The sequence below is a fragment of the Podarcis liolepis genome, assembly GCF_965112155.1.
Source record: "Podarcis liolepis genome assembly, chromosome: 6".
Classification (NCBI taxonomy): domain Eukaryota; kingdom Metazoa; phylum Chordata; class Lepidosauria; order Squamata; family Lacertidae; genus Podarcis; species Podarcis liolepis.
The window spans coordinates 61,986,005-62,013,449 of record NC_139559.1 but is presented as its reverse complement, the minus strand read 5'-3'; the positions used below and the strand labels follow the sequence as shown (position 1 = coordinate 62,013,449).

The following is a 27,445-nucleotide window of genomic DNA, read 5'->3' as shown; positions in this document are numbered from 1 at the left end:
AATAATTATTCAAATAGTGTTTGGTTACTTCATGGCACACAGGTATCCTGAAGATTCTGAAATATGCTTACTAAAAGAACTTCAGGGAGAAAATTATAAGAAGTGCTATGTAATCTGTTACTTTGGTTGAATTTCAAAATCTAGCCTTGTTTACTGACAACCTTGACCCAGGCTGCTGGTGAAGCATACTGAATCATCACCCACTTACCTCTGAGCCACCATTTTCTAATTCCCCTACTCTAGTTTGGATGGTATGGTATGCCTGGGCATATTGTTGATACCACTGCTGGACTGAATCCTGCAAAAGACAAGGCAATTTTTAATTTATCAACTTCTGCAACTTCGCACCATGATTAATATGCTCGTTACGAGACATTAAAAGCACAAGCTTTGCAAAAACAAATACATATGCATGTTTTTGTTAATCTGGATCAATCTGCTCCATCTGAATGCAAGAGAAAGTTAAGGTGGTGCTTTCTCTGCTCCCTCTTACTTATTCTCTTTCATTTCCTATAACAAATCACTCAGCAATATTTTGTGTTTTTACATGTGCTTACCTAGTTGATTCCTTGATTTATCAGCTTTAGTCCCCCAACAATATCTAACAGGTTTATAACTTTAAGCTTTTTCAGGAAGTACAGTACTGGAAAATGTTTAATACTCAGTGTCTTGAGATATTTTTACAACCATAATCCTATAATTTATGCAGTAATTTGCACGGCTACAGGAGAATTAATAGATTGGCTCCATCTATTAGGCACATCCTTTATTTTAGAAAGAAACCAATACAGTCCCTGTGACAAGTATTTCGGTTTGTGGAAAACAGCTCAAAGCATAAGAAAATTCCTGCCAATCTATTCCAGCATCCTGTTCTCAGGACCTTACTGAGTGTAACTGTTGTTGCAGTCATCATTTCTGCCTTTGCGTGCTTATCTATATTTCTCAAATGTAAAATCCTATTTCTTGGCTGAAAGGTAACTTTGAGTATTACAGCAAATAATGCTTCTTGGCTAACAGGTTGTAATGTCTTTATACATTTGGATGAGAATGTCAATGTGACACGAACTGACTTACACTCTGGCTTTTGAAAATATTTGCAAGACTAGTTGAAAACCAACCAGGCTGAAGTTGTCATGAGACCCATTTTTAATGACCTGTTGGCCTCTATTATGTAAACTGACTGCCCAGAAAAAAATAAAGAAGAGGATGAAAGGCCAACTAGAAGTTGTGTAGGTTAGATAAATTGAGTTAAAACAGAAGACTAAATCCAAGTCTTGCCATGTGTTTAGCAACATTCATCACAAGCTAAGGTAGAATTTACTTAGAATTGCTTGTTATGTCAATTTGTATATGAATAAATTTATCTTTTATTACGTTTTCTTTTATAAATGCTGTATTTGGTGAATTAATCGTTAGTTTTGCTGCACCCTGGCTTGCATAATCGATAACTACATAATCGATAACTAACTAGTAGCTACAGTGTATTTATTTGAGGGAGGCTGGTCTGGTAAAAGCTAATTCAGCCCCATGTTCACAGAGAAAAAGGTGGCTTTCCCAGCAACATTCACAGTTCAGCACTTTCAGCATGGATTAAATAAATTATGAGAAATGCCAGTGAGAAACTTAATCAAACCAGCTGATTATCGAATGCTTTTAATTCTCTCTTTCAGGATTCAGTTAACTAAGCTGCTGTAGCAACTCAACTAGATCAACTTCCCCCAAGCCTTAAAACAGTGTTGTGCATGTGTGTCTGCATGCCATAGCTACTTCTCATCAGTGTCAGAAACTTCCTGAATGGAAAACAGTGCTGGTGATCCCTCTCGAGTTGTACTGGGTCTACAGGACATACTTTGCCATGTGGTTCCAGGTGCACTATTAGCAGCACCTCACCAGTTTAGAACCATCTGCCTCGCTGTGCTTCCATATTAAATGGTGCTATCTGTTTCTACTCCCATTAAATGTATGAAAAGCTGCTGACAGCAGGATTGTCTGCCAGCAGAGACCTACAGAATCCTGCTGTCAACAGTTTCCACAATTAGCACAGCAACACACACAAGGCAGAGCAGGCACTTTAGAAGAAAGCAAATTCACAAGAACTAAAAAAGTGGCAAAATGCAGACAGGTAATAGTTATACTTTTCCCCTCAATGTTCTATTCAAAACCGACACATAAACCATTTTATTCAACTTTATCAGTTTCCTGCACAGAAAGGTTCATGACTCTATGAATAGTATTGCAAAGCTTATACCATCCCTTACTTACATCACACAAAACATTTACCAGCTAGAAATCTGACTCACTGTCTGATGCTTTTAATGCATGATAATTTATGGGTCTCCTTAAATGATCATCTGCCTAGAACCCAGTCATGCTTTTATAACAAACTCTGACCCAAACAATACACACAGCCACCAGCTGCAATGAAACCATATTCAAGCCACATACCTGTGTGTAATCCTCATACTGCGGTGAATAGTTAAAATAGCTTTCCACCGGTTGTTGCGCTGTGGTTCCCTGAGCAGCTGCAGCACTGAGTGAGTTATTTGAAAGTCCGGCCTGCTGCTTCGTATTACTGGCTTTGCTGGCAATTGCTGCTGCTCAAAGAAGAAAAAAAAGCATTCTTACATGTCCTATAAGATCAAAAACAAGGCTTCATCTAAAACAGAATGTTCACCATCAATCCATAGCCCCAAAGGCCAAAGCTAGGCTGAAAAAGGAAGGAGTGATGTTGAGCACTTGGTTATCACCCTGATTGAAGATCTTATTCTTCATCAAAGTATAAGTTCCCATGAAATACTGGCAGTAATACAGAACAGGGCAATTTTGCTGCCTAACCAATGGCTTCTGTCTTAATTAATATCAGAATCTAGGCCTCGATTGGAAGCCTCTCCCAACACTTGGGAAGAGATACACCAGGTGTTTAAGTCTGCATAAATCTTTTCTGTCTTTTCACTACTATTCTGCCTTCTATATATGCTTCTGTATCATCATGGAGCCCCAGGTTCCTGCTTAAAAGGTTCTGATTAAAAGGAGTAGGCTGTAGTCATTTACTTAAAGTTATAACTGGGACTCACAGTTCCTCAGCTTCCGATATCTAGGGAGCATGACAGACAGATGGTAAGGGACCAGGCCAGATCAAATGCAGAGGCTCAGAGGCTTTTTGTAGAGGAGAATCAGGGGATAAGGAGCACCCCACCTTCTGATTAGCTCTTGCAAATGCTCTCTTAAGGCTGTTTCCCCCTCAGCCAGGAACCTAGCTGGGAGAAAATGAGCTAAAAATCGCATAGAGCATTTGTGGTGAACCATCAGTGGAATACGCAAAGCACTAGGACTGCCAATTCTCACCATAAATGCCTCCCCACCTCTGCGCATTTGCACAAGGATGAAAACCCCCATGTTTGTCTCATAATGAGTAGGCTCTGGCCTTAGGGCTAAAGTGCATATTATGTTGGAGCTTTGTTTTTGGTGCTTCCAAGTAAATCCTTTCTGTAAAAACAGCTGGAAGAGACTCCCATTTTTAACTGGGACTATGGGCATTCAGTGAGGGTTGTCCCACTGTATCCCTACCCTATTGCAGTTCTGAAACTCACACACAGGCATAGTTGCAATTAGCTACAGAGGCAAAACTAGCAGAATTAAATTAAGACACACATTTCCCCTTGCAACTCATGGAGCGGAGGCTTTCGTGTGCACAGAAAGGATTAAGATACACGCCCCCCCCACTCACCCGTGGGCCAAATCCAAAGTGGCTGGGCCCTCCTGCCGCTTGGCAAGTCAACATAACATGTAGTATTTGGGCTTTCGTTATCAGCATTTTCTTGGAGTTAAAGAGGTGGAACACTGACTGTTATGTGCAATGCAACTTTGTTCAAGACACACAGTTTCGTTGAGATTGTGGATGAGTTAGTTTGATCATATGAAATTAGAATAAGAAGGCAAAATCCAGTGAAGGTGAGTGGTGCATGCTCTAGTAATCTCCCGCTTGGATAACTTCAATGCGCTCTATGTGGGGCTACCTTTGAAGGTGACCCAGAAACTACAATTAATCCAGAATGTGACTGGTGACTGGGAGTGGCTGGCAAGACCACATAACACCGGTCCTGAAAGAACTACTTTGGCTCCCAGTACGTTTCCGGGCACAATTCAAAGCGTTGGTGCTGACCTTTAAAGCCCTAAACAGCCTCGGCCCAGTATGCCTGATAATTTTTTCTTGTAATGGCAATCTTCTTAAAATGAAATATTTCTTTTTAAATAATTTGAAATACCGGGGTCGCTGGCATTATTTACAACTACAGTAACCACACTCCCCCCCCGAGAAAACCCAAGGGCTGCCTTCAGAGGCACCGGTTACCTGCTTACCTGAAAGACAGACTGAAGGCAGCACACTTGCCAAGTTCAAGTAGGGATTGGTACTCAGGTGGATTTCCTTGGGAGGTTCTCCCAGCAGAGAGGTCTGGTTTTTTGAAGAACTCTGAAGTAAAAAGTGAACAAAATGTCGACCCTTCTACTACAGGTTGAACAACATAAAAAAAACCACACACATTTTGAACAGATATTGAAATTAAACATCCTATTAGGGAAATTTTGCTTCTCATAACATAGACTCAAGGAGCTGAAGAGACTAAGGCTGCAATTCTATAATCCTATATAAGGAAGGAAACAGTAAATCAGCATTATGGCAATCAGCTGTTTAGGGTGGGTGCCTATGTGCAGAGATGAAGAAAGAAAATGGGTATAAAAATAAACAAAACCAAAAAAAGGGTCCAAGAATGATATTCAGCTGTGCTATCCTGTTTGTGCAGTGGACCTCTGCTTCTATAAATGGGATTTAACCCTTCCTCTCTTCCTCACCCTCCTTCATGGATCACTGCCTTGTCATGGGAGAAAAGCAATGACAAACCTAGACAGCATCTTAAAAAGCAGAAACATCACCTTGCCGACAAAGGTCCGTATAGTAAAAGCTATGATTTCCCAGTAGTGATGTATGGAAGTGAGAGCTGGACCATAAAGAAGGCTGATCGCCAAAGAATTGGTGCTTTTGAATTATGGTACTGGAGGAGACTCTTTGAGAGTCCCATGGACTGCAAAAAGACCAAACCTATCCATTCTGAAGGAAATCAGCCCTCAGTGCTCACTGGAAGGACAGATTGTGAAGATGAGGCTCCAATACTCTGGCCACCTCATGAGAAGAGAAGAGTCCTTGGAAAAGACCCTGATGTTGGGAAAGATTGAGGGCACAAGGAGGAGAAGGGGACAACAGAGGACGAGATGGTTGGACAGTGTTCTTGAAGCTACAAACATGAGTCTGACCAAGCTGTGGGAGGCAGTGGAAGACAGGAGTGCCTGGCGTGCTCTGGTCCATGGGGTCACGAAGAGTCAGACATGACTAAACAACAACAACTCTTCCTCACTACATTATCCTCATTTATGTATTCTCTGGTGGGTTGGAAGGCACACCCAGAGCAGATGTGAGCAGGACATGGGAGAGGAGCAAGAGGAAGTTGCATTTCATTTACAGGCGCCATATTGAATCTTGCCCCCAGTCTTAATTTTCATAAGTTGTGTACGCATAAGGTGTGAATGGATAAGAATTGCATGGCTCTTCCTCACTTTCCAGTCATTGTTTCTTGAAAGACAAAGGAAGAACCACGGGTCAGGTTTGTATCAACACAGCAAAAACATACATCTATTTACTCCTAGCGGACGCCTTGCAAACCACCACTTACATGGAAATTATGTTAATGCAAAAAGGCTCCAGTTAAAAATGTGTTTCCAAAGTAACCTGCATTTATTCCTTGCCCAAGAATAAACACTCTTTCCTCTCCATAACACTCTTGATGTGACTAAAAGCAATTTAGATTTCAAATATTGGTTAAGATTTTATGGGGTTTTTTGGTGTTGTTGTTGTAGTTGAAAGAGACCCTGAGGGTCATCTAGTCGAACCTCCTGGAATGCAGGAATCACAACAAAAGCATCCATGATCAATAGCCATATTCATGCATTCATTTGTTCGTTCGTTTATTTAAGCCTGTTTCAGATAATTGCAGTGCTGCACTGTGGTTAATACAGGCAGTGGAATTCAGTGCAATCAATGTAAAGTGCTGATGATATCGTGACCTAACTCTTCTTAACTGCAGTTTAGAAAGCCCATTTAATTATCTCTGCACTGGTTCCAATGCACTGTTTTAAATTTTAACTAAATATAATATAGGTAAAGGTACCCCTGCCCGTACGGGCCAGTCGTGACCGACTCTGGGGTTGCGTGCTCATCTCGCTTAAGAGGCCGGGAGCCAGCGCTGTCCAAAGACACTTCCGGGTCACGTGGCCAGCGTGACGAAGCTGCTCTGGCGAGCCAGCACCAGCGCAGCACACGGAAACACCGTTTACCTTCCCGCTATAAAGCAGTACCTATTTATCTACTTGCACTTAGGGGTGCTTTCGAACTGCTAGGTGGGCAGGAGCTGGGACCGAACGATGGGAGCTCACCCCGCCGCGGGGATTCGAACCGCCGACCATACGATCGGCAAGTCGGCACTGAGGTTTTACCCACAGCGCCACCCGCGTCCAAAAATATAATATACTTTACATCACAAAAGAAACATTGATTATCTATACATCAGATTCTGCTGCATAATAAAACCCCCACATAGAATTATTACAAATATAAAATTTCAGCTGGGTAGTTATTATTAAACAGCACTAACATGTCATCTCCTGCAAGAATAAGAGAAGTGGTTTTAAACTCATGTGAAATTAAGAATGAACAGTAATGGAAATATTACACTAACGTGTTATTTCCTATGGACTTTAACAACACCAACACGCGAATGGAACTGCAATACAGTCATACTTGGGATCCCAAACATCTTGGTACTCGAGACTTTTTGGCTCTCAAATGCTGCAAACCCAGAAGTGAGTGTTCCAGTTTGCGAACATTCTTTGGAACCAGAACATCCAGTGGGGCTTCCGATTGGCTGCAGGAACTTCCTGTAAGCAATCAGAAGCCATGCTTTGGTTTCCAAATGTTTTGGAATCCAAACAGACTTCCGGAACGCATTCCATTTGACTTCCAAGGTACGACTGTACTGAACTCATAAAATTTATACACCTCTTGAATATAAAGAGAAGCAAAATAAATTCGAAGCAGTTTACAATGATAATAAAAAAAGTTATCGTAAAAAAACCCAAGTTTTAAAAACATTTTTTTTCAAAATAATGTACTCAACTTCTTACCCCCAAGCTTGAATCTGGGCTCTTTGCCTGGCCTTGTTGCTTGAGATGTCCTGCCCGTAGGCCTCCAGCAGTGACATTTGGTAAGCTTTGCAGGTAACCCTGGGACCCTGAGCCAGTGCCTTCTGTCAGTCCTACTGCGGTTGACAGCTTGTCCTGTGTGTTGTTTTGCCTTGGCACTGCTTGTCCAGATACATGCTGATTTGGAAAGAATGGCAGCATGCCAATCCCTGTTGCAACCGGCGTTTGAGCTGCAGTCCGATTAGATACTGCGCAGCCAACCATAAATGGAAAAAAAGGAAGCTATATTAGGCAAGAATTATTACTAGAACATCATGCTCATGTTGTTTATTATGCGAAAAGCACTGAGAAATCTATTTAAATGATTGCAGCAAAAAAGATAATTCTAGTGGCGGGCAGGGAAATACATTAAAACTCAGAAGACTCTCAAACTTTGCTATTTATACAACTGGTCTTATACCTTAACCGTTGCTAGCGACTGAAAAGGGGGGTCTTGTGCTTTAAAATTTCACAGAGAAGAATTAAAAGAGGATGCCTTAGGCAAGAAAGCATTAGGAAGAATCTTCTTCCCGAATCTGGGCGATTTTATCTGCAAAAAACTTTGCAAAATCATTGCAGGAGAACATGTGGCCCGTACTGGGCCCCGATGTTGCAGGTGGTTCCGCTAAATTGTGAACCACCTGAAAAAGTCTCCTGCTGCTGTTTTCTGCAGATGCAATAGAGGCGGTGAAGAAATTCTTCTTCGCCGTCGCTATCGCCACTTGGTAGGCTCGACGTTGCGCTCTAACCTGTGTCCGGTCAGATTCGGAATGAGTTATCCGCCACCGGCGCTCTAGCCGTCTCAACGATTGTTTCATTGCCCTCAGATCCGTGGAAAACCACGGGGCTGTCCGGGCTCCATGCAATCGGAGAGGGCGCTTCAGAGCCAAACAGTCAATAGCCCTGGTTAACTCCACATTCCAGCGGGCCACCAGGGAATCGGCTGAAAGGCCATCAACATGGGATAAAGCATCCCCTACCACTCTCTGGAAACCATTTGGATCCATTAAGTGGCGGGGGCGGACCATCCGAATTGGTCCCACCTCCCTGCAGAGGGGATGGGTCGCAGAGAAGTCCAGTTGCACCAGGAAGTGATCTGACCATGGCACTTCTTTCATTTCGCTTTTACTTAGTGTCAGATCACCAACATCCATAGAGGTAAACACCAGGTCCAAGGCATGTCCACGGCTATGGGTTGGGCCAGACTTATTCAGGGACAGCCCCATGGAGGCCATGCTTTCCACGAAGTCCCGAGCGGCCCCTTGTAAGGTCGTGTCGGCATGGATGTTAAAATCCCCTAGGACGACCAGGCTAGGTGTCTCCAGGAGAACATCCGCCACGACCTGAAGCAGCTCGGGCAGGGAATCCTTGGTGCAGCGGGGAGGTCGGTACACCAAAAGGAATCCTGTACTGCCCCTATTGCCCAACTTCCAGAACATGCACTCAGAAAACTGGGTCTTCCCAATAGGACGCCTGGTGCAAACTAATGACTTCCTAAAAATCACTGCAACCCCCCCTCCCCGCCCACATGACCTGGGTTGCTGTGCGTAAGAGAAACCTGGTGGACAAGCAGCGGCAAGGACAGGCCCATCTGCTTCATCCAACCAAGTCTCTGTTACACATGCCAGGTCAAATCCTCCATCCACGATCAAGTCATGGATGGCAGTGGTCTTATGAATCACTGACCTGGCATTGCACAGCAGCACCTTCAGGTCATGTGGGTATCCCTTGCTGATTCTAGTATCCATCCGGTCAGGACCAGACCCGGAGGCAGGGATAGTCCTCAGACAACGACTAAACCTGCCTCCTCTGTAATGACATGGTCTGGTCTTAGCGTAACTCCTCCTCCTACCCGTGATCACTGAGATCGGTTGTCCCAGTGCATCCCCCCCTGTGGAACATGCCCCAGCCATTTTGTGGGCTGGGGCCCACTCCCCGGCAGCCCTGAACCCTCCCCCTAAAAACAAAATAACACCTTAAACAAACAAACAAAACCAATAAAACAATACAAACAAAAAAATGTAAAAATTACAGAAACATCAAAATAAAAAAAATAATAATTCCCCAAGCCCAACCAACATCCATCCCACCCCCACCCCCCACATACAAAAAATCCAAAGAAAATTTTTAAAAAACATTTTAAAAACACTCTGTGCCTCTCCGGCAGTAACAACTGTCCTAGTGAGGCCTGTCAAGCCCCGCCCTGGGCCAGGTGGTAAGTGGCAGGAAGGAGCAGGGCCCTCAGGCACTCACTCAGGGGAGTCCTCCTGAGCAGCAGGCAGCAAGCAGCACGCAGTCCTTATGAGGCTTCAGGCCCCGCCCCAAGCCAGATGGTAAGTGGCAAAAGCAGGGCCCTCAAGCACTCACTCAGGGAGTCTTCCTGGGCAGCAGGCAGCAAGCAGCACGCAGTCCTTATGAGGCCCCAGGCCCCGCCCCAAGCCAGATGGTAAGTGGCAAAAGCAGGGCCCACAAGCACTCACTCAGGGAGTCTTCCTGGGCAGCAGGCAGCAAGCACCAAGCAGTCCTTATGAGGCTTCAGGCCCCGCCCCAAGCCAGATGGTAAGTGGCAAAAGCAGGGCCCACAAGCACTCACTTGTGGGGTGCCTCAGGGTTCTGTCCTCTCCCCCATGCTTTTTAACATCTATATGAAGCCGCTGGGAGAGATCATCAGGAGGTTTGGGCTGGGTGTTCATCAGTATGCGGATGACACCCAGCTCTACCTCTCTTTTAAATCAGAACCAGTGAAGGCGGTGAAGGTCCTGTGTGAGTGTCTGGAGGCGGTTGGAGGATGGATGGCGGCTAACAGATTGAGGTTGAATCCTGACAAGACAGAAGTACTGTTTTTGGGGGACAGGAGGCGGGCAGGTGTGGAGGATTCCCTGGTCCTGAATGGGGTAACTGTGCCCCTGAAGGACCAGGTGCGCAGCCTGGGAGTCATTTTGGACTCACAGCTGTCCATGGAGGCACAGGTCAAATCTGTGTCCAGGGCAGCTGTTTACCAGCTCCATCTGGTACGTAGGCTGAGACCCTATCTGCCTGCGGACTGTCTCGCCAGAGTGGTGCATGCTCTGGTTATCTCCCGCTTGGACTACTGCAATGCACTCTACGTGGGGCTACCTTTGAAGGTGACTCGGAAACTACAACTAATCCAGAATGCGGCAGCTAGACTGGTGACTGGGAGCGGCCGCCGAGACCATATAACACCGGTCTTGAAAGACCTGCATTGGCTCCCAGTACGTCTCCGAGCACAATTCAAAGTGTTGGTGCTGACCTTTAAAGCCCTAAACGGCCTCGGTCCAGTATACCTGAAGGAGCGTCTCCACCCCCATCAGTCTGCCCGGACGCTGAGGTCTAGCGCCGAGGGCCTTCTGGCGGTTCCCTCATTGCGAGAAGCAAAGCTACAGGGAACCAGGCAGAGGGCCTTCTCGGTAGTGGCGCCCGCCCTGTGGAACGCCCTTCCAGCAGATGTCAAAGCGATAAACAACTACTTGACATTCAGGAGACATCTTAAGGCAGCCCTGTTCAGGGAAGTTTTTAACATGTGATATTTTACTGTATTTTTGGTTTTTATGGAAGCCGCCCAGAGTGGCTGGGGAGGCCCAGCCAGATGGGCGGGGTATAAATAATAAATTATTATTATTATTATTATTATTATTCTGTGGTGAAGGAGAAAGCTACGGCTCTTCATACCTTAAAAGATCTGAATTGTCAGTAATATGGGAGCCACCATCTGCTAACAAGAGGAACATAGACATAGACTCCTTCCAGAACTGCCATCACATACTGGCCATTCCAGCCCAGCAGTATGTCAGTCCACCTCCTCTTTATTACAGAGGAAACAATTTGGACCTACAATAAAATGGTGCCAGCCATGCTTTCCTTCAGGCCCTCCTGCCCCTGCCCCCGTTTCCTGTCCGTCCACCCCACCCCCGAGCCATGGGACTAGCCAAGAGGGGGCAGGGAGGGGCAGCTGCCACCCTAGATCAAGCAAAACAATAGAAATACTTAACTGACCAATCACGACGGTCCTGCCCACCCAAATCCTGGCTACGCCCATGCCCCCATTCCAAAGACATTCATAGTTCTGTAACTAAACAGGGTGTGACAGAGGAAGTGGGAAATGCAAAACATGGAAGCCTCTTTAACGAACATGGGTAGAACTGGAGGCGGAGCTTTCATTAAGACAATTTTTTTTTTAATACATGGCAATACGCCCATTTTTTTTCCTGCTGCCTTCTTCCACACATGCCAAGGTTGTGTGTTTGATCCCGGTATGGGACAACTGCATAATTCTGCATTTGGTTTGGACTGGATGATACTCAGGGTCCCTTCTAACTCCACAATTCTATGATTATTTAACTTTATCCTATAACAGGATTGCAGTCCACCAGGTATTTGAAATCCGCCATGGCAAACAACCATAGCTACCCATAAACTGTCTTTGTTAAACATTCTCGTTTCTAACACAGTTGCTAAAACAAAGCCAAGAGCATGCTATCTAAAGGGGATGCTGTTCTTAATTATATATGCACTGTGGGAAATCCTTTTTTTAGCTCAAGGGCCACATTCCCTCATGGACAACCTTCCAGGGGCCACCTGCAAAAGTGGGTGGAGCAACGACTATGGCTCTTTACCATGGTTCAGTGGGCTGCATTGTACAACAGGCTACAGTCGTAAAAAGGCAGAGGTATCTGCATGCACCCATAACCCTCCACACAAACACTGTTCAATTCAGGCAAGCAAGAGCCATTTACACAGTTCAAAGACACATTCGAGGCAAAGAAAAGCATTTGCGCAGCAGGTCCATTGAGGGTCATAACCCTGAAACAGAGGGCCACCCATGGCCAAGGAATATGCCCTGGGAAAGAGTCCTGAAAGCCAAGACTGAAGGGCCTGGAAAGCTGCATTAGGCTTCCAGGACTGAGGTTCATCACCTGAGTCAGAAGCATATTTTCGAAGCGGGCGTTTGCTACTATAACAGCAATCGAAATGTTACTTGCAATTGCGTGCTTCTCCCATGTCTGTGGTCACTGATGGCACAGCACCCATTCCTAACATTGTCTGAAGCAGCACAGCTGGAGGCTCTCCAAGCAAGCCTGGTTTCTGCAAGGAAGTACAAAAGAATTGCATACGTTTAAGAGATGCCTTATTAGACTTGTTTCTCAGCCTTTCAAATGCAGATAATTTATTTGAATGTACTACTGGATTAACAGAAGACCAAAGAAACAAGGAAACATTTCATGTGCGACAAGATAACATTCTCTAGGAGGAAGACTTCCCCACTTTTTATCTAATCCAGAATTACAGACTAAAGGAGATTAACTACAGGTTTATTATGGTCAGTCTAAGTTTTCAACTCACACTATTTGTCTGAATATTCTCAATCTTCGCTAGTTGTGCCAGCTGTAAATTGGAAAGGTTCTGTAGCAGCAAACTAGATGCATTTCCAAGAACTGGTCCCTGTCAGTTTAAAGTGGGAGGGGAGAAATGAGTTCTATATGAAACCAGCATTATTCAGATACAGAAGAAGAAATATTTTCATATGTCTGTCAGAAAACTCTACAAGCTCAGTTTAAAGAAAGGTAAATTCAAGGGCTACATTAATTATCCGCTTTTGTCAATTCACAATTCTGTTAAGAGGTTATTTAAAGTTACTCTATTATTCAGGATAGTCTCCATTATAAATTGGAAGAACTATCTATTCCCTTCTTTTTTATACTACCTTAAGTCCCCTGCAGCAATCACTTGGAACCTCAAAGCATTTAATCTGCTCCCCCGCTCCCCTCAATGCTTGTTTCAATAGATGATATTGGACTTACACATTCTTCAAACAACTTTATCAAAAACCACATTTGGAAGTAAACTGCAGTATAACACAGATAAAGGGGGCTGCCAACTTTCTTCAACCAATTACATAAAAACAAAACCACTGGATTCTAAAGAAGCTGCAGCAATTTAAATTAGTCAGGAGTTAAGTATAAAAATAAATCTTTCAGCAATGATATCACAACTCTATGGTGTTAAACAAAATATAGCTGATTATATGACAGTTTAATTAATCTTTCTGGGTCAAGTTTAATGACTCATTTAAACCATAATTCTTCCGTTAAGTATAATCAGGGCAGAATTCTGTTGCAAAGTAAAAGCACCTCCTTGTTTGGTCTTTGCATACCTAATCCAAGGCTGGATTCTCAAGCCTCATCATTCAGACTCTGACCACAGTCAAACATGCCTCCTCACTGTGATTTGAGGGAAGGCATTCCTGTTCCTTTGCAAAGCAGTTACATGATTGGCAAAGACCATAGAGATAAACACCAATGACATGTATTTGGGAAAGGGTTACTTTTTAAAATGCAACCATGCAACATGTGTTTCCAGTGATACTTCCGGGGGGGGGGGGCAATTTTCTTTGGGTATAAACCAAAGTCCTACATAATAGCGGTAACAGCTAACACCTACACAACTTTAGCAGTTACACTTCCAAATGCAGAAGTGTGATTGACCCTCTGATCTGCCGAGTGCGAATCAACTGCATATCACGTTATACCTATTCTCTGTCTCTCTCTCTTCTGGTTTAGAAAACAAACAAAAATCCTCATGCTTCAGCATATTTCTAGAAAAGTGAAGCAAGACTTATTATCTTTAGATTCATGTTGCCTTGTCTGTTAAGAGAACAAGTTGGAGGCTTAGCATGTGTTTTCCTTCAGCCATACAATAGAATTTTGAAGGGAAACGCTGTATTCGCTTTATAGTTTATTATTTACTTCTCCCTCCTCCAAACTTTAGAACAATCTGTCATTGTGGGTCAAGTAAAAAATCCCAAGATTTCATGCTGTCTCAGACAGTTCAAAATGAGGTCATGCTTTGAACATCTCCCTAACTGAATTTTAACAGGTCCTTTTCTTTTTCTGCTGTTTAATGAATAAATCAATGATATTTGGGCCTTTTCTCTCTCTTTTGAGAGTGTATTTAGGAAAGCAAGCATTATTGTATTGCATTGTAAGATGATATACCATATATACTCGAGTATAAGCCGACCCAAATATAAGCTGAGGCACCTAATTTTAGCACAAAAAACTGGGAAAACTTATTGACTCGAGTATAAGCCGGTTCACCACACCACAAACCTGGTGGTGGCGGCAGTGGCGGAGGAAGAACAAGTAGCCTGAAAGGGCTCCTTTCAGGCCGCTCATCCCTCTGCCGCTGCCTCTGCCACTTGAAGAGCAGGCATAGGAGCCGCAGTTGGGAGAAGCACAGTGCAGAGCCTCTCCCAACAGCAGCTCCTGTTCCTGCCCTTGCAAGAGGCGGGCGGTGGCGGTGGGACCATCAGCGAGAAAGGGCTCCTTTCAGGCCGCTCGTCCCTCTGCCGCCGCCACCCGCCTCACTCGAGTATAAACCGAGGGGGTTTTTTCCAGCATAAAAAATGTGCTGAAAAAGTCGGCTTATACTCGAGTAAGAATTCCAACGATATTTCAGCACTCCATTCTGAAGTGTGGATCATAAAATATATTATTTGTTATTATATGAGAAGTCAATGAAAACAGGTGGTATTCAACTAAAGCAGGCATAGGCAAACTCGACTCTCCAGATGTTTTGGGACTACGACTCTCATCATCCCTAGCTAACAGGACCAGTGGTCAGGGATGACAGGAGCTGTAGTCTCAAAACACCTGGAGAGCAGAGTTTGGGGGTAACTGAACTAAAGAGCTGCACGAGCAAAATTAAGATCCAGTTGCACAATGGAACTTACTTCCTTTCTTGTCCATGTGCCATCCCCAAATCTGTTCTGCTGGGTTGGGGAAAGCCCCGTAACAGATCTGGTGCGGATGGGGAGAATGTTCCACTGGACAAGGAGAAACACTTGCACTGAAGCAATGTTCCCCTTAATGCTATATTGACTACAGCTCTAGATTACAATTGACATTTTGCACTAGCTGCACGTGAACTCTCACTGTGCATGTTGACTTAAATTACTTACTGAAAATATTTTATATCAGCTTATAGACATACCTGATGAACATTGTTGAAATGCAAAAAGGCTGGGTTGATTGATGGGTTTACAAGGTGGGGCACACTCATGGGAGCTCCAAGGACTGCTTTAGAGTAAACAGATTGTCATAATTATTATAAATCCACAGCACTTAATGCCTGTATATATAAACAGTATAAATAATTGCTTTAAAAGCCACAATTTCCTTGCTATTTTTTAATTGTTCTGCTAGATGTGTAAATAGCTAAGTCGTCATCATTTGCACAAAATGCTAAGTCATGGTTTTCTTGGAATGAACCCAAACAAAATCGAGGGCTCCTTTCCTCTCACATATTTAGTGTCCCAGGGAAGTTCAGCTTAGAATCTCTGCTTGTTGTTGCATACAAATCAGAGATTATGGCCTGCCACAAACTCTGGTTAGTTAACAAGGCTACCTTCAAAAGCTACGTTTTGAACATGTCTTATTTTGAAGTCTGTTTTAAACCAGAGATCTGGTTCACATGACACAAGCTAGGTGAAAAGTGAAACTCAACATTTGCATAGTCTCATAGACACAAGAGAGGGAAAGAGTGGAGCACTCAAGTTTAAGGCTTTGCTTAGGATTGTCATTAGCTTTGGCACGTAGCAATAAGCCATTGCATTACTTGCAAATTGGGCCAATGAAACTTCTTCATATGCCTTACAGTTGCTTGCACTTCACACTGGATTTGCTTTGGTACAGTCATACCTCGTGTTTCGTCTGCTTCATGTTGCGTCTTTTCGCGTTACGTCCTGCGGCAACCCGGAAGTACCGGAAGGGGTTACTTCCGGGTTTCGCTGCTTGCGCATGTGCAGAAGTGCCAAATCATGCCGTGCGCCTGCGCAGACGCAGCACCTCGAGTTGTGGGCATTTCACGTTACAGACGGGCCTCCGGAATGGATCCCGTCCATAACACGAGGTACCACTGTATTTAGAAGCATGCAGACAAAACTGACAATTCCTCTTAGGTGCGAATTTTCCTATCTCCCACAAACCATCCCCTCCCCTCTCAGATTTAATGACAATGTGAAGTCCTTGAATGCTGATAACAATGAACACGTCCTGGCAGTTTTTGTCCAGTTGGCCACAAAGAAGAAAACACACCAATTAGAGAACGATACAGTTTAGAGTTACTTCTGCTGGTGAAAGACTATGGAAGCCAACGCAGAATCTGAAAGGGGTGAAACAAAATCTCCTTTTTGATTCTTAAGAACTGCACAGTTGCATTTAATTATGCACCAGCCATAGCTAATATAAAGGGAAAGCACACATGAGCTTTCGGAGGTAAAGCAGAGCAAGCCAACTTTGCACACTCTGCTTGGCACAGAAATGAATTTTCACTTGAGCAGCACACAACACAGCTTGTGCTGCTACACAAAAAGCAAATATGCAGCAGTATGGCTATCGGGCTAATTCTTGATGTTCCAATTTTGAAAACATATTAAAGCTAGAATTAGTGAAACACAGAAAAACAAACCCTGCTGAGCAAAGTATCACCAAAGCTTTTGTGGGTATTCGGAAGAGTCAACCAGTATATCCCAAGGATGATCCAGAAAGCATTTTTTACAAAGAAAAAGAAGAGGACAGGTTCTCTTACAGATCTGTCACTGGTTTGAGGAGTCAGAACACAGGAATAAATTGAGAGTTTCTATAAAGCAAGCAAGCAAGGAGGCAAGCAAGCACTGAGGTCCTCCAAGAATATGTGAATTAGGGCCAATGCAATGCAAGGATCTCAAGAACGTGGCCCCAGAACCTGTTTTTGATACAGTAAGTCTGTATTCAAAAGCCTTTACTAAGGTGGAGACTTTTCCCCACTTCAGATATACTGTAGATAGATATAGATTGATAGAGACAGAGACAGACAGACAGATATATTTAAAAAATCTTACCAAGTTTATTAGAACATCCATGTAACTGGGGCTGCAACAACATTTGTAACATCGCTGGGGTATTTAAGCTTTTCATAATTTGCACTGCATTTGGTTCAGGAAGCAAACCTTTTCTGTTGTTCCTCATCTTGAATTATAAAGAAATAGTAGAAAAAAATCAGATTCTCTCCCAAGATAGAAGAAAGTTCATTTTGTAAAGCAGAGTTGCTTGCATATAGCTGTTGAACTTCAAGTAGCTTCTCAGTCACATGTAAGACTGAACACATTGAGGAACATTTTGTAACTCTGACAGAGACTAGAGATGCTCCCATTTTCCCTTTTAGCCATTTAGATTTCAATTACTGCATATATGCTTATTAAGGGTAAGGATCTGTGGCTGCAAGGGGCATCACTTAATGAACATTTAGAAATAGGCAATCTTATTTTTTACTCTGGAGCTTCCAAGCAGTCATGATAAGAGACAGTAAGATGAGCAGGCTGTCTTAATTATATGCACTGTCAAAGCTAATAAAAAAATATTAACTGTAATCTCAGATAGTCTTTTACAAATAAGCCTCTCTCAAGCTCGGGTTCCCAAATGTTTTTGGACTACCACTCCCATCATCCCTGACTGCTGCCCCTGTTGCCTATGGATGATGGGAGTGGCAGACCAACAAAATATGGGAACCCAAAGTTGAGAAAGGCTGTGATAGATACTCAAAACTAGTCTAAGAAAATATTTAACCAAAGACAAAACTACCTATGTATTATCACAATGAAAATATTCAAAGATAACATGAAGTTCCCTTAACTATTTCACTACTACTCTATAAAAAACCCCCTACAATGTTGTTTATTGAAAATACATGTCAACCAATCAAATCACTAGATTATGTTACTCATATCTTTCTATATCTGCCAACACCACTGATATAGACACTTTTAAACTTTTCCTTCCTTCCACATCACTGTACTGTACCTGTCTTTGTTAATTTAGTACTTTTCAACAGGGCCCATTTTATATTTAATCCTTAACACAAGGCATAACCTTAAACCACACCAAATCATTGGTCCATCTGACTTAGTATTATCTAATTTTAATTGGCAGCGGTTCTCCAGGGTTCTAGACAACCCTATATGGAGTTGCCAGAGATTAAAATTGGGACCATTTGGTATTAGAGAGCATTGAGTCATGTGACCTTAAACATTTACTTCCAAAGGAAGGAGGAACAATATTTGTGCATTAGGCGCAGTTCAATTAGCACCAATTTCCACCAAGTATGGAAGCATAATTCTAACACAACTTTGACACACGCAACCCAACTGTGTGTATTTGACTTCAAAAGATGTCTAATCTGTCTAAAATTTCAAGAAAACGAGCAGCCAATATTTGCCCAACCCCTCCCCTCTTCTGGAACTAAGACTAATACCGGATTTTACTAGAGAATATCTTTTATCAGCAATGATCACTACCACCAATCTGAATTGCAGCTTAACACACTGCTTCACTGCAACAGGCCATGGTCTCTCACAGTGAGAAGAGATCCCAGTTTCAGATCAAGGTATTGAGCCTGACTGCCAGTGTGAAAGTGTTCCAGCTTGAGAAAGATGGGCGTGTAAAACCATGGTTCTTTTTTATTCAGTGCACATTTATCTATTGATATCATTTTATTTTGAAGGAATCAATGTTTGTATGTGTGTAACTTCCTAGTGAACTCTTAACTGTTCCAACAAAATAGAGTCTTCATGAAAGGCCTGGTCACACAGCCAATTCTCCTCGTGAGAGGACTGTGAAATCAGAAACTGGAAAAATTCCAATTTTCCAATGGGTTACCAGTGGGTTACAAGAGCACACACATCCAAGAACAAAGGAGTTGAGATTTTAGCAGCCTGTTTCTCAGCATGTCAGCATTCTAATAAAAAATAAAACTCTGTTTTTCTCATTTTGAGGTATTATTGGCCTGTGCTTCAGTGGTTTCATATGCAAAATGGAATACCAAGGTTCTTCATTTTTAAAAAATCTGGCTGGCATCCTAGATGTAGGTGATATGCAAGGCTTTTGCACCAAGGTCCAGTATGCGAGTGCCAAAGTAGCTTTGCCCTACATGGCATCTTGCTCTTCTTTTGTTTATCAAGCCATATTCTACTCCACATTACTCATTTCTGCTACCTATTGCTTTCATTCTTCCTTTCGATTGCCATGTCATACTGGGCATTGCCAGAAGATTAAAAATTGGGTGAGAGGGAAAAGAACAGTATGTCCTAAGGAAGTTTGTGAGCCACTATTACATACGCAGTGGGAATTCATTCTGATCTAAGGCTGCATACAAAAATCACAACTTCCAGTAATACATCGCTACCCAACATTCCGAGGAATAATCTCTTATGACAAGCAAGGCATCAAAGCCTCACTCCTCATCAAGCATGAAATTAAGCCAACTCCACTATCCTGAAATTGTCGTATACTTCTCCGCTTTTTGGTCAGTACCATGCCTACTAGCACCGCCTGTTTTTAAAATGGCATAGCACTCTCTTATGGAAGCAATTCTTTCCAAAATTGCTTAACTACAGTGCTCTGAAGCGTCAGACAAAACTCAATAACTACCCTCTCTGGTCTTTGTGTTTTTAAATACCAGAGTTTAGACAAAATTAGGTAGCTAGACCTAATCCAGCAAGGGGAACATTCTAGGGATATATACAGGTGCCTTTGTCTCAAATTTCAGGAGAGATTTTATTGGCTTGTAGTTCAGCAAAAAATTGCAGGAATCACCATATACACTAGTGATGCAAACAAGGTGGGAGAGAAAACCTGGGAAAACCACAGTGTTTGTATCTAAGAACAGTTTTATCAGGAGCCCAGTTAAGAAGTAACCCAAATTGTGACTTAGCAAGAATGAGGAGCTGTGTGAGTTTCCATGGAGAAAACCACAACCGCTTTACTCCTCCGCAACTTCTGTCGCTGCCATGCTACGCGGAACTAAGTAATGATTTAGTTTAGTTCTACACACAAATATGGGCTCCTGGGTTGTCTCACTCTCAACAAACCGTGAGTCTTAACCAAGGTTTGTTCATGGCTTACTGCTCACCGTTCCTTTCTGGGAGACAAACTATGAGCACAAGTTTACACGTAATGCTAAGCCATAATTTTGGTAGCTAAGTAGCAAAGCAGCCATGATTTGTCACATGCTCGTTCATTCTTGCCAAGTCAAGAATGGGTATCTGCATACTTGTTCGTTCTTGCTAAATCATTCCTTGGGTCAGCACCATGTATGAACAAAGCCACTAATTGCCTACCATGCCCAAAGATACAGCCATCATATAAATATATAATTCAGTTTTTTTATGTCCAGGGTCCTAAATGCATTTGTCACATGTTTTTCCTTTGTGGGGGTGTGGTAGAGTCTCTTACCATGCGTTGTGCTGCTATAAGTGTAGCAAGATTTCCACGACCTGGAGCTCCCGGAGCACAATAAGATACATGCACTCTCTTCTCTCTGAAAGTCAAGCCATCTGTGCCTTGCTGGACTTCCTCTGCCTGCTCTGCTGTCTCATACTCAACGACTGCAAAGCCATCAACCGAGCTATCTTCATCCTGAGCAAGCTGAAGGGACATTTCACAACACAATGAATGAAGTACATGCTCTCTATATCAGTTTCCAGACAGCACTATATCCTTCCACCTCAAGCACGAACCACCTGTGAAAAATACTAAGTAATGTGTTTCTAAGACCAGATTAACATTGCTGATCACTCCTCCCTCCAAGCTAAATTTATACACAAATATTTTGCAGATGACAGCCACACAGAACTGTACTTGAATTACTGCTGCCCTGCCATCTAATCTCATGAAGAACTTGAGCTATGAAATAAATTTGACAGTTATTTTATGGAGCATTAAGGGACGGAATTAAACTGGGGATTATTTTGAAACGATGGGCACATTCCCCGCCCCGCCCCCCTTGCATTGCTTTCCTATGGGTGAGGAATACTAATTTTTTTCACGTATAGTTCTGCTGAAAAGTTTTGCATTTTAAATAATATGAAAAACTGCAGTGGCGACATCTGCAAAATTCAATGAAATTCTAGCTGGTGGTATATATTTAGTTTTGACACCTCAGTTATTGGCGGAGGTACAGGAAACCAACTGCTTTGCACACGTGCAAATGTTAGTTTCCTTGCTTCTTTGCAGGATTGCAGCAGTCTCCCGAAAATGCACCAGAAGCTGCCTTTTAAATAGCCATGTTACAAAAGCTGTTTGTGTTTCACTAGAGGGGAGAGTTATGCTGCACTAAAGGAGAAGGAGAAGAAGGGGAAAGACCTTGATATGTGGCCAGAGGAAAGAATTTGGCACATGTACCCTTCTGGATCATCACCAACAACTTAAGACTTATTTCAGTAGCCTTTACTGTCACATAAGTATTCCCTAGGAAGATATGGATGGCGTCAGTTTTATGTAATTATCGAATCGACTAGTGAAAAGCAGGGATTGTTTGTTGGATACAACGTCCAACCAGTGTTACAAAGCTTAGTAATACAATTAACATATGTTACAAATAAAAAATAGTAAAATGAATAAAAACTAGCTGCATTTCTATAGATCTTGAAGGTTCCACATTGAACTAATTTACTTGTAGCCCATTTTCAAAACACCTAAAACGATTTTGTCTCACAGGAAATATAGAGCTCATCAGGGCTTATTTCATGCCAGCTGAAAGCTTCTGCCCTTTGATAAACATGTATCAGCTGTTTATTCTGTCTTATGGAATCACTCTGGAACAACATTAAAAACATAATAGGTATAATCAACAGGTGCAAACCCTATCAAAATGCATTGAAGGTTCATAATAAACCATGCCTATCAACCAAAAATATCCTAAAATATATCCTTAAGCCACAAAGGATGCTGTAAAAAAACACACCAACCCAACATATTTATATACTTAGACAATAATATTGTGACAGGTCAAAGAGATAGGAAGCAGTGTACATTCTTCCAAAACTACATGTAAACAAAACTGGAATAATGTTTAGAAAAAAATAACATCTGTGACTAAACAGCCCACAGCTGAAATAGTCTAAGACAAACGTATCTCCAACATATATTAAGAGAAGGGGCTAGTTTAAATTAGTTTAAAAGGAAGAGGTAGGGAAGAAAGAAAAATATTAAATATAAGGATGTTTCTCAGCACACTGGAAATAACTATGAACGCATGGAACAGTCTTGTGGCATCTAGACCAGTATACTGATCACCGTGGTCTCAAGCAGCAGCTCTTTTAAGTTCTCGCTTTCAATATATTTTTAACTGGAAATCCTGGAGCTTAAGTCTGGCACCTTCTCCATGCAAACATATACTCTACCCACTGAGCTATAGTCCCCTCTCCAATACTATAAACAAGCAGTATTAAAATGTCTAATCCCATTCACCTCCTTCAAAACAAAGGTCATGTTCTTGCCCCTGTCTTTTCTAGAATCCAAAGCGATTGCAAACTTAAGTCTATTGGGGGGGGGGGGGACAGACAACAGAGAGTTTTCTGGAATCTTGAAAAATCTTAAAAATCTTGCGGCACAAGTTTTCATGAATTAGAGACAACTTCATCAGATGTCTCAATTGCTTTCCTCAGTCGGTAGGTTATCTTTACCAATTTACAGTAAACGATTTCTAAATTCCAATTTGGGGGTTCTAAAATATAACATTTTTATATATACTGAGGGAGCTTTATTCTGTTGTTTCCGACTCCCCTCCCCTGAAATACCAGAAACTCTAAGATTTATAAGTGAAAGTTTAAAATGTTTCCCAGAGTTGCTTCCTAAAACAGAAATTCTGTAAATGCAAGGAAGTGGCCCAGGTGGCCTTTTGCCTAATCTTCAGGTGACTAATGCAGGGCAGCCATACCCAACCCTAATAAACCTTTATACTACTATTGGAGCTGTTACAAGCGTACTATAATCATTCACCAGCTTGAACATATTAAGCTAAAAATCAAACAAAGGAAAGTCCATGTAAGGTGAGTAGTCAAACCACACAGCCCCCAAAGACAAGAGCTGTGGCTTTAAAACTCCTACATACCTGATAAAACACAGGGTTATATTTCGATGAAAAGGTTTGCATCAGATCCTCTGCATCTGTGTAGTCTGTAGGGAGGTTTTCCACACAAAGGCACTTTGAATGTATGAGTTCTGGAGTTAACTGATTGACATCCATCCACTGAGCAAAAAGGGCATTCCCACCTACTTGTTTCCCTAGAAGGTCCAACCTAGCTTTAGCTGCAGAATCCTTTTTCATGTATTCCACAAAACCATAGCCCTTCGAATACCCAGTGATTTCACTATAAATCAAAAAGTGTCTTTCAACATTGCCATAGGGCCGCACCAACTCTTCAAACTCTTGCAATGTATAGGAGCGTGGTAAATTGGTAATGCAGAGCAGGGCATCGGTTGGCTGAAGTTGCACTGAGATTTCTTTTCCTCGAAGGGAGTATTGGTGAAACAACCGTATTGCATTCTGAGCCTGCTCTCCATTCAGTAAAGTAACAAAAGCTGGAAGACAGTAAAAACAGCAACAGATATTTACATAGTCTACCACAATTCATCTTCAGCAACAATGTTGGCTTGTTGGATGAGCCTCAGAGCAAGGAAAGTACTGGCATTTATTACAAAGTTGGTGGTTGACTTTTGTGATGCCCCAAGATCACGATAAAATAAAACAATGGATAGTGTAAAATGTAAATCAGGGCCTATTGCTTTTTCTTCTTCTTCTTCCTGAATTCTGAATCAAAGTAAGGGTTTGAGAATTCACAGTTACAGTTCTCTTCACTCACAGAAAGTGGATGTTCCACTCTTACAAATGTAAGTCATATCCACATTATATATTTAAAGCACACAACTTTCCCAAAGAATCCTGGGGGGTGTAGTTTGTTAAGAATGCTAAGAATTACAGCTCTGTGAAAGATAAACTACAGTTCCCAGGATTCATTTTGGGGAAGCCATGTCCATTTCCCCGTAATCCCCTATTTAAAAATATGAGGCCTTTTCTAAGGGTTCCCCAACCCTCCGGATGAGGCTTTTTAGGGGACTGTTGGAGAGGAAGATCCCCTTGCCACCACCCTAAACATAGATAGTTCCCAGTTCTATAATAATATTGTTTATATACTAATCACAGTACAGTGGTACCTCGGGTTACATACACTTCAGGTTACATACGCTTCAGGTTACAGACTCCGCTAACCCAGAAATAGTACCTCGGGTTAAGAACTTTGCTTCAGGATGAGAACGAAAATTGTGCTCCGGCGGCGTGGCAACAGCAGGAGGCCCCATTAGCTAAAGTGGTGCTTCAGGTTAAGAACAGTTTCAGGTTAAGAACAGACCTCCAGAACAAATTAAGTACTTAACCCGAGGTACCACCGTACAAGCAAGGCTTACTTAGAAAATATTCTTTGTCTTTACTATGTGAGGGAATACTTTAAATATTATTAGTAGTGTGGTCAATAGCTCAAAACAAACACACCTGTATAATGTTAAGTAAAAACCAAGTAACATGGGATGTACCTATTAATTCCATGCCCCCTCCTCCCCCACCATGTGCTTTGTCAAAAATTGCCATGATGTGTCTGTGGGGGTGACTGTGCTGCCTCATGCGCTGTAACCTTTTAGAGTTATTGCTGACATATCATATTTCAATAGAGCCTTTTCCTGAAATTCAATTCCAGGAAGCTCTGGTTGCAAGATTATGGTTTAAAACAGAAAACATCTTTTATTCCAGATTGCCTATTAATCATCTGCTTCTACTGAACACCGAAGCTCAAGTAGAAGTGAAACTGAGTGGAAAGATGATACCACTGAGAATCAGGAATGCTAACATTTTCTTTCAAGCCTGAATAATCAGAGGTTACACTATCCTCAAGTCTAAAAGGTTTACTAAATAAATTATAAGCACAGTGACACTTTTTTAAAAAAAAACAGGTTTAACTGAATCGTAGCTGGGACCATCTTATACTAATTAAGCACATAGATAGATAGATTAGAGTAAGTATTACTGTATCATTAAGGCTTTGGTCTAGATACCAGCTATGCAAAGCTTTCTTATAACTTGCAATATGTTTTGTAATTGAAGGGAAACAGCTGTTTCCTCATAAAACTTCTGTATTGCACAATTTGAACAATCAGGATGTGTGATACCACCACCCTAATATATTCTGTTATTCATCTATAAATATGTGTATGTATATATATATATATATATATATATATATATATATGTACAATTCATATTCTAGAAAATATGGTAGCAATAAGTAGTGAAACTGAAACGAAGTAAGTGTGATGCTTATAAACTACTAATTCCTATTTTGCTCAAAGGAATTATATTATGATGCCTACGAACTACAATACTATTAAGAAGTCTAACCGCTGCATGGTGGAGGCAATTTACATTTTTGGGAGGCGACAGTAAGACCTTCCTATAAGCTGCCACCACCACTGCCCTGCCACCATTAGACTTAGGAGGCAAAGCTTCCATTGGTGACAATGGAAGCTTTTGATCTAAGCCGAATTGCCCCATGGGGACAGGAGAAGGAAAGGCGCAAGAAAGGGAGGGAGAGCGCAAAAAGGGAGGGAGAGAAGGAGGAAAGAGAGGTCTTTGTGTATATGTGAATAGATTAACGCAATGAGTGGCAGGAAGAGAGTTGATGGTGAATGGGTGATGACTGATGCAGTGCATGTTTGTGTGGGAGAGAGAAAGAAGAGAAAAAGAGTTGGGCAGAGGGCCTTCTCGGTGGTAGCACCCACCCTCCCATCAGATGTCAAGGAAATGGAAAACTATCTGACTTTTAGAAGACATCTGAAGGCAGCCCTGTTTAGGGAAGTTTTTAATGTTTGATGTTTTATTGTGCTTTTAATATTCTGTTGGGAGCCACCCAGAGTGGCTGGGGAAACCCAGCCAGATGTGCGGGGTACAAATAATAAATTCTTATTCTTATTGGGGGTGGCTCCGGCTTTTCCCACTTTGGCTCTGGCCTCACTCACTGCTGGTGTTTAGTCCTCGAGTTAAACAGGAAGGAAGGAAGCCCTGCTTTTCATACTAAATAAATTGTGTTGTTGAACGTGAATATAAGACCAATGAAAGACTTCTGATTAAACCAAAGGAAATTCAAGGCTGTTCTGATAATATTGAAATAATTGAATCTGACAACATTTCTGTACTCCTTGCACACACAAGAGGTTCCAATGCGCATGCTAAGTTCCCATGCAAACAATGGGATAACAGACATGGGGAGTGTCAGTTTCAGAATCCTTCAAGGCTCATTCATATAGCATTAAACCACAGCTTTGCATTATGTGTGAACAAGGGCACTGAAGTCACAGTTTAACTACATGTGTGTCTTATGGACTTAACTAGCTCTGTATGCAAAATCTTATAGTCCTAGTTCTCTGCCATGGGTGTAAACTCTTTGTGTGTGTGTGTGTACACACACACACACACACACACACACACACACAGCTAGATAAATAAATAAATAAATACACACACATCACTTGTTTTTAACTGGTTTTTTAAGCTGTAAGCAATGTGTGGAAGGTGACTAATAAATAATACTTCTTGGTTCTTACCTGTTCTTTTATTTTTGTCCACATAACAGTACTTCAATTCAAAGTCTTTTAATAAATTATGGATTTCCTGGGGAGGTGGCAAAAGAAAAAAACAACACAATCCATCAGAAGAAACTCAGTGAACTGAACATTTTTATTTTAATGTTAAGGTTTTCGAATTGTTCCAAATAAAGAATTACTCCATAGACATACTGCTATACAAAACATTAATTAGGAATCAATATGAGTGAGCCCTCACTTCAACCACAAGCTCTGTCCTTTGAAAAGTGTAACTAGAGTAGTTACTTTTTGCCTAATGAAAAAAAGAACTATAAAAGGCTGGCATACTGAGTTGCCAGATAAGGATGATGTAGAACACTGCTAATAATGCAACTCAATGGTATTTATTCTGCATTGTACAGCAAAACTGCTTCTGTTTAAAATGAAATCTCTTACTGAGATAGATTGCCTTGTTCTTCACAGAAATGAAATATCAAAAATATAATTTTTGATCCAAACTTCAGCAGTCACATTTTATTGAAAGATACAGCATTAAACACCATGTCAATAAGTAGTTAGCAATATCTAAAGTCATAGGGGAAAGTCTGCGTGCTCCCAAATTTTATTGTGTGCTTCTACAACACACCAAGACTATATTCTGAAACTGTGCATCATACCATTGCAAACAAGGT

At 42.0% G+C, this 27,445-nt stretch overlaps 1 protein-coding gene across 2 annotated transcripts in view; it reads right to left on the bottom strand.

The window, feature by feature from the left end:
* The window catches only part of RAVER2 (ribonucleoprotein, PTB binding 2), a 44,386-nt gene that overhangs the window by 3,123 nt on the left and 13,818 nt on the right, over window positions 1-27,445 (bottom strand). The window contains exons 2-12 of one of the 2 annotated variants that reach the window (XM_083510277.1): window positions 26,775-26,841; window positions 23,236-23,705; window positions 20,577-20,768; window positions 17,189-17,315; window positions 15,301-15,386; window positions 12,652-12,750; window positions 12,291-12,393; window positions 7,234-7,499; window positions 4,360-4,471; window positions 2,446-2,594; window positions 209-298 (exon numbers count right to left, since the gene is read on the bottom strand). In XM_083510277.1, coding sequence (XP_083366403.1) covers window positions 209-298; window positions 2,446-2,594; window positions 4,360-4,471; window positions 7,234-7,499; window positions 12,291-12,393; window positions 12,652-12,750; window positions 15,301-15,386; window positions 17,189-17,315; window positions 20,577-20,768; window positions 23,236-23,705; window positions 26,775-26,841 — 1,761 coding nt within the window. The remainder of the gene's footprint in view (window positions 1-208; window positions 299-2,445; window positions 2,595-4,359; window positions 4,472-7,233; window positions 7,500-12,290; window positions 12,394-12,651; window positions 12,751-15,300; window positions 15,387-17,188; window positions 17,316-20,576; window positions 20,769-23,235; window positions 23,706-26,774; window positions 26,842-27,445) is intronic. The other variant, XM_083510278.1, reaches the window with a different exon arrangement.